This window comes from Thamnophis sirtalis, unplaced genomic scaffold, assembly GCF_051295495.1.
Source record: "Thamnophis sirtalis isolate CommonGarterSnake01/CBP01778 unplaced genomic scaffold, rThaSir2_p1.2 scaffold_1, whole genome shotgun sequence".
Classification (NCBI taxonomy): Eukaryota; Metazoa; Chordata; class Lepidosauria; order Squamata; family Natricidae; genus Thamnophis; species Thamnophis sirtalis.
Window position 1 is genome coordinate 175018311 of NW_028261381.1, and position 7693 is coordinate 175026003.

At 48.9% G+C, this 7693-nt stretch overlaps 1 protein-coding gene across 2 annotated transcripts in view; it reads right to left on the minus strand.

Annotated features, from left to right (window-relative positions):
• The window catches only part of SH3GL1 (SH3 domain containing GRB2 like 1, endophilin A2), a 76452-nt gene extending 69094 nt beyond the window's left edge, over positions 1-7358 (minus strand). The window contains exon 1 of one of the 2 annotated variants that reach the window (XM_087703350.1): positions 6434-7358. In XM_087703350.1, the coding sequence (XP_087559476.1) occupies positions 6434-6478 (45 nt within the window). In that variant the 5' untranslated portion in view covers positions 6479-7358. The remainder of the gene's footprint in view (positions 1-6433) is intronic. The other variant, XM_087703349.1, reaches the window with a different exon arrangement.
• Positions 7359-7693: the final 335 nt, after the last annotated feature.

Here is a 7693-nt window from a genome sequence, read left to right on the forward strand (position 1 = left end):
ATGGTTGTAAGTTGAGGAGTACCTGTATGAGGAGGAGGGGGAGGAGGAGGATTGTGGAGTCCTTGGTGCTCTCTGGGCTTGGTGGTTTTCTTGCAGACATCTCATGACCCAACTAGGTGACATCATCAGTGCTAGAAGGGAGGGGGATTTCTGGGGAGGAGAAGGAGGAAGAGGAGGAGGAGGAGGAGGAGGAGGAGGAGGAGGAGGAGGAGGAGGAGGAAAAGGACTGTAAGGTCCTTGGTGCTCTCTGAGCTTGATGGTTTTCTTGCAGACATCTCATGACCCAACTAGGTGACATCATCAGTGCTAGAAGGGAGGGGGATTTCTGGGGAGGAGGAGAAGGAGGAGGAGGAGGAGGAGGAAGAAAAGAATGAGGAGGAGAGGAGGAGGAGGAGGAAAAGGACTGTAAGGTCCTTGGTGCTCTCTGAGCTTGATGGTTTTCTTGCAGACGTCTCATGACCCAACTAGGTGACATCATCAGTGCTAGAAGGGAGGGGGATTTCTGGGGAGGAGAAAGAGGAGGAGGAGGAGGAGGAGGAGGAAGAAAAGAATGAGGAGGAGAGGAGGAGGAGGAAAAGGACTGTAAGTTCCTTGGTGCTCTCTGAGCTTGGTGGTTTTCTTGCAGACGTTTCATGACCCAACTAGGTGACATCATCAGTGCTAGAAGGGAGGGGGATTTCTGGGGAGGAGGAGGAGGAGGAGGAGGTGGAGGAGGAGGAGGAGGAGGAGGAGGAGGAGGAGGAGGAGGAGGAGGAGGAGGAGGAGGAAAAGGACTGTAAGGTCCTTGGTGCTCTCTGAGCTTGATGGTTTTTCTTGCAGACGTTTCATGACCCAACTAGGTGACATTATCAGTGCTAGAAGGGAGGGGGATTTCTGAGGAGGAGGAGGAGGAGGAGGAGGAGGAGGAAGAAGAGAATGAGGAGGAGAGGAGGAGGAAAAGGACTGTAAGGTCCTTGGTGCTCTCTGAGCTTGATGGTTTTTCTTGCAGACGTTTCATGACCCAACTAAGGAACATCATCAGTGCTAGAAGGGAGTGGGGTTCGTGGAGAGGAAGAGGAGGAGGAGGAGGGACCCAACATCATCAGTGCTAGAAGGGAGTGGGGTTCATGGAGAGGAGGAGGAAGGAAAGGACTGTAAGGTCCTTGGTGCTCCCTGAACTTAGTTCTTTTCCTCCAGACGTTTTATGACCCAACTAGGGAACATCATCAGTGCTAGAAGGGAGTGGGGTTCGTGGAGAGCAAGAGGAGGAGGAAGAAGAGAAGGAGGAGGAATAGAAGGAGAAGAGGAGAAGGAACCCAACATCATCAGTGCTGGAAGGGGTTCGTGGAGAGGAAGAGGAGGAGGAAGAAGAGAGGGAGGAGGAATAGAAGGAGAAGAGAGGAGAAGGAACCCAACATCATCAGTGCTAGAAGGGGTTCGTGGAGAGGAGGAGGAAGAGAAGGAGAAGGAGAAGAAAGAGAAGAAGAAGAGGAGGAGGAAGAGGAGGGGACAGTTCCCTGGAACTCTTTTCAGTACTTCCTATTTGGGGATGCAAATATGGCAGATCTGCCGTTGCTGACGGCAATTGTGTAAAGAATTGAGGAAAAAAACCCACATCCATTTGGCTTTTTGGCGGTGCTATTCCTAGAATTAGGGATAGTGACTCGTGTTGTATATGCAATGCATGCATTTTGGCATGGTCCATCCAGCCTCTTGTCAGAATAAGCTTTTCCTTCTCCTCTCCGACGCTTTGGAATAATTTGAACACAGGATGGAGGCAGAAGAGGACCGGAAAAAAAATACAGCACCACGTTCTGCCTCAAGGAGCCACAGAAATAAAAAACCAAAGCTTTGGGAAAACACTTTTATCACACACACGCACCTCCCTAAGCACTCAAAATATCCCTGGATATTTTAAAGAAGAGACTAGACAGTCACTTATCTGAAATGGGAGAGGCTCTTCCGCTTGAGCAGGGGGCTGGACTAGAAGACCTCCAAAGTCCCTTCCAGCTCATTCCATTCTATTTTATGCTGCCTTCCAATGATTTGTGGTATCATTTGTGCCAGTGTCCCAATGATTCTTTTTTTTTTATGTCATAGTCAATAGTTCTCAACCTTGCCAAGTTTATGATGAGTGGACTTCAAGTCCCAGAATTCCCTAGCCACTATCTATGGACCAACTCCTAGAATTCTCCAGCCAGCATTCATGGACTTCAACTCCTTTCCAGAATCCTCCAGCATCTGTGGACTTCATTTCCCAGAAATCTCCACTCAACAGGTATGGATTTCAACTCTCAGAATTACCCAGCCAGCAGTTGTAAACTTTATTTCCCAGAATTCTCCACAGCATCTGTGGACTTCAATTCCCAGAATTCTCCACTCAGCATCTGTGGACTTCAACTCCCAGAATTCTCCACTCAGCATCTGTGGACTTCAACTCCCAGAATTCTCCACTCAGCATCTGTGGACTTCAACTCCCAGAATTCTCCACTCAGCATCTGTGGACTTCAACTCCCAGAATTCTCCACTCAGCATCTGTGGACTTCAATTCCCAGAATTCTCCACTCAGCATCTGTGGACTTCAATTCCCAGAATTCTCCACTCAGCATCTGTGGACTTCAACTCCCAGAATTCTCCACTCAGCATCTGTGGACTTCAACTCCCAGAATTCTCCACTCAGCATCTGTGGACTTCAATTCCCAGAATTCTCCACTCAGCATCTGTGGACTTCAACTCCCAGAATTCTCCACTCAGCATCTGTGGACTTCAACTCCCAGAATTCTCCACTCAGGATCTTTGGACTTCAACTCCCAGAATGCTGCTGGCTAGAGGATTCTGGGAATTGAAGACCACCCATCTTAAAGTTGTCAAAGCTGAGCAACACTTTGAGGAAGTTTAGATATTTGCAGAAATGAATTTTCAAAAACGGCTAAAACTGTTTACTTGCCAAAAAAAAAACCCCAAAGGTTTCTGAGGAGAGACTTGGGCAGTAAGAAATAGTTTTAAAGTGTGAGTGTCTGGAACAAGGACTACACACCGTCACCCTCGCTGGTTCATAAGTCCCACATCTGCAATCTCTGAAGGGACAGCTCACCTCTTGCCTAGTTTTTGTCTAGAAAGCAGAAGTTCATGGCTGAGGCAATTGTGATGTAGAATTGTCACATTTGCAAGTGGCACAGAGGCCTCTAAATCAGTGTTTCTCAACCTTGGCAACTTGAAGATGTCTGGACTTCAACTCCCAGAATTCCCCAGCCAGCGAATGCTGGCTGGGGAATTCTGGGAGTTGAAGTCCAGACATCTTCATGTTGCCAAGGTTGAAAAACACTGCTCTAAATATCCATGCACAAAACACCAACAGGAGGGGCAGGAAAATTTCTGGATTTTGATGGAAATGAAGATATATTTTACTTCAAAACAGCCCCTTCCTGTACTGTCCACCCTGAAACCGTAGGCCCCAAACCTCCATTGGGTTGGCTTCTCTCTCTCTCTCCTCCCTCCCCACTTTCTTTCCCTCTTTCCCTTCTCCCATTCTTTCCCTGTCTTTCTCTCCCTCCTTCTTTCTCTCTATCCTTTTTCTCTCCTTCTTTCTCTCTCTCCATCTCCTCCCTTTTTTACTTCTCTCCTTCTTTCTCATCTCTGCTCTCCCTCTCTTGCCATCTCTCTTTCTCTCCATTGCTCTCTCCTCTCCTTCTCCCTCTCCTTTCTCCATCTTTCTTTCCTTCTTTTTCCTTATCCCCCTTTCTCTGCATGTCCTCCCCCTCTCTCCATCTTTCATTTCCTCCCCCTCCCTGTCTTTCTCGCCATCTCCTCCTCTCCATCTTTCTTTCCCTCTCTCCTCCTCTCCACCATCCCCTTCTCCATCTCCTCCTCTCCCTCTTTCCATCTTTCTTTTCCTCTCTCTCTACCTCTTTCTCTAAATCTTCTCTTAATCTCTCCATCTTTCTTTCCCTCTCCTCTCCCTTCTCCTGTTCTTTCTCTCTCTCTTTCTCTCTCCCCTCTCCTGCCATCTTCTCCTCTCCCCCCCTCCCTCTCTCTCTCATTCTCTCTCTCTCTCTCTCCAAATTTTCAAGGTAGAAATAATTATAGCAATATTTCTGGCAGGGCTGACAAAAGGATTACTGAGGCGTCTTGCAGAGTCCCTTCAAAGGCCTTGCAGCACAAGGCACTTATGCGTTTAAAAACAAGTTTGCATTTCCACGGGGCCTTTTTAAGACAAAATGGGAGGCTTTGCATCCTTGGGAGGCCCGAAGCAGCAAATGGGGCTTCCAGCCTGCCCAGAGGAAAGGCAGGGAGGCGAAGAAAGAACCTGCTGGTTTCAGAGGGAGGGGAAGGAAACCTGTCTGCAGCCCACCTGCAATCGAGCACGTAGTGGGTGCACTCACAAAATGGTTGCCACACGACCCTTACCTACTCACCGTCGGCCAGGGCCACTCTCAAAAGTATTCATTGGCTAGCAAATGAATTACACGCCTCTCTTGGTAGTTTTTTTTCCTACCAATCTAGAAGAAACTTTGGATAGCCCAAGGTTATGGCTACGAATACAATCAAGACGGATGCCTCAACCACCTCACCCAACTTCCTTATTCATGGCCATAATCCTCCCCCAGAATAATGAAGGGTTACATTTATTTGTACCCCCCTCCCCTGATTTGAATTGTGAGCCGCCCTGAGTCCCCTTGGGGAAAAGGGCGGCATATAAATGTAATAAAATCAAATCAATCAAATGATCCAGAGGAGATCCAGTTCACTCCACTGCGAAAGGCACCAGGCGAGAAAGTGGGAGACTGTGAGTTCCAGTTCCGCTTTAGGCAGGAAAGGTCAATCACCAGGAGAGGGTGAATTCTAGTCCTGCCTTAAATATGAAAACCAGTTAGGTGACTTTGGGTCAATCACCAGGAGACTGGGAGTTCTAGTCCTGTCTTAAGCACTAAAGCTGGCAGGGTGACTTTGGGCCAATCACCAGGAGACGGTGAATTCTAGTCCTGCCTTAAATATGAAAACCAGTTAGGTGACTTTGAGTCAATCACCAGGAGACTGGGAGTTCTAGTCCTGTCTTAAGTATTAAAGCTGGCAGGGTGACTTTGGCCAATCAGCAGGAGACGGTGAGTTCTAGTCCTGCCTTAAATATGAAAACCAGCTAGGTGACTTTGGGCCAATCACCAGGAGACTGGGAGTTCTAGTCCTGTCCTAAGCACTAAAGCTGGCAGGGTGACTTTGGGCCAATCACCAGGAGACTGGGAGTTCTAGTCCTGTCCTAAGCACTAAAGCTGGCAGGGTGACTTTGGGCCAATCACCAGGAGACTGGGAGTTCTAGTGCAACTGGGAAATGAAAACCAGCTGAGCGAGTTGGAGCCAATCCCTTTCTCTCAGTCCATCCCATCCCACACCAAAGGTTTGTTGTTTTGGTGAAAACAACAGGAGGAAAATGTATTGGGACCCACTATTGAGAGCCCAAACTTAAATGAGGGACATTTGCTGTCTTGAATTATTTGTCAAAATAATAAAGTTGTTATTATTCTTATTCTTAAACAAAGTTGTGAGATAGAAACAAAGACATTCATTGCAATAGAATTTTGACATATTCCTAATACCGCCCCAATTCTTAGAAAACCTCCCTCAAAGGAGCCATTTGGAGTTCACCACACTTAGCCTTGGCACATTTCACAAAAGTAATTGTTTTTCCTTTTGCTTGTTTCAGTGCATAAAAATGTTCCTAAATTAATAATTCAGCTGCTTCCCGAAAGAAACCCTCTTTCTCTCTCTCTCTCTCTCTGTTTCTCTGTCTCTCTCTCTTTCTCTGTCTCTCTCTCTGTTTCTCTCTGTCTCTCTCTCTCTCTTTCCCTGTCTGTCTCTGTTTCTCTCTCAGTATGTATGTCTCTCCCTCTCTGTCTCTCTCTCTTTTCACCACCAGGTAACTATTTGTGTCACAAATAGCCAGCATTCTCCGGGATGAAACAGGTTACAGGTGTATTTACAAACCTGTTTGAAAGCTTCACAGAGGCAGCCCAGGAATTTGGAGGTGGGGGGGAGAGAGAATTTACAACACATTTCACACCAAGTGTACTTTTCCACCACATCCTTCCTGGGCACGACAGCAGCTACACAAAAGACCACTGCACACCCCCAAAAAACACAGCTGCCCAAATGGTTTCTCCCTATGCCCACACCCCAAACTATTATCCACTTTTTGCAAAAAAACCAACAACAAACAAACCCAACCAAGAACTTTGGATCCAGGCGGCCCATCCCGAGACTGGATTTTCTCCATATCCCGACAAACCACGGTTTGGAAAAGTAAAAATCACCATTCAATGAACAGGAGGAAGAAAATAAAAGAGTTGAGTTTTGGGATTTTAAAGGAAGGAAAAGCCGCCACATCTGGCAAATCTGAGCCACCACATCTGGCAAATCTGAGCCACCACATCTGGCAAATCTGGACGGATGTTTTTCTCACCTGGCTGGCTTTGTAGAACTGTTTCTTCAACCCTGCTACAGACATGATGATGATGATGGACGTTGGTCGAGTCCTTTGAAAAAGCTGCCACTCAGGACCCCAATTGGGGGGTTAAGGCGATGGGGAGCAGCAGCTTTGAGATCAGAGGGGGGGCGGTACAGAAAGTGGAGTAGGAGGGTCCCAGCTCTGGCATGAAGGGGTGAACAGCCAGCTGGGGACGGGGGCTGTCAGGAGATTCTGGGCCCCCCCGGAAGAGATGCTCCCACCCTTGGGGAGACTATAGGGTGGGCTCCCTCCCAAAAAAAGAGGTTGGGGTCTGGTTTAGGAGCACCCCCACCAATTAAAGCAGCCCCTTCCTCAATAAGTCAGGGACCCAGTTCTCCCTGCTCAAAGCCAATAAGGGCAAACCAGCTTCCCCCAAAACCCAATTTAAAAGCCAAAAACCAGCACCAAATTCATAGAGAAACCTCGAACGGGGCAGGAAGAGTCTGCCCGCCTGCGAGGCTGGGAAAGGCAAAAAAGAGAGAGCCCGATCTGCGGCTGCTGTTGGCGGGTTTGAAGCTGCTCAAGAGACTAGTCCTCAACGAGGCTAAAGGAGAGCAGAGCTGCCCCTTCGGCGGAAGAGCCGGCTTAACGGCTTAAAATGAGGTTCGGGGCAAGGGAGTCGGTCCCCTTTTCCTTCTTCTTTTCTCCGGGAGGAGCAGCCGAAGAGAGGGAAGGAAAAAGAGAAGCAGGAGGAGGAGAAGGAGGAGAAGGAGGGAGGGCGGAGGGACACACAAAGTAGTCCCAGAGCAGAGGGACCAACGGGCAGGGGAAAAGGGAAGGAGGGAGACGAACGACGCCCCTCGGCTCCCGCGGAGCTCCGAGCTCAGCTCCGCTCGCTCTCCGCGCCCCTCGGGACGTGACACGGGCCAATTGCCCGTTTCCGTCCCTCACTGCGCCTGCGCGAAAGGGCTCTTATTTCCTTCGGCGGAGGGATTCCATTTAAAAAAAAACGCCAGAGCGGGAGGAGGTGGGGAGGGGAGGACACAAACAAAAAGAGGATCCGGTTCCACGCTTCCCACCATAGATAAATGGACACTAGAGCGTTCGCGTGTATTATTTCCGTCCCTTCGCGCGGGGCGGAAAGAGAGCATCAAGGAAGGGGACACAGCGCCCCCTAGCCCTCTTATCCCACGATGCACACGTGGTGCCCTACTATACTTGCAGTCCGCCCAGCCACGTGTTTCAGTACAGCTTCCATGGGGAAAGCTAAGCCCG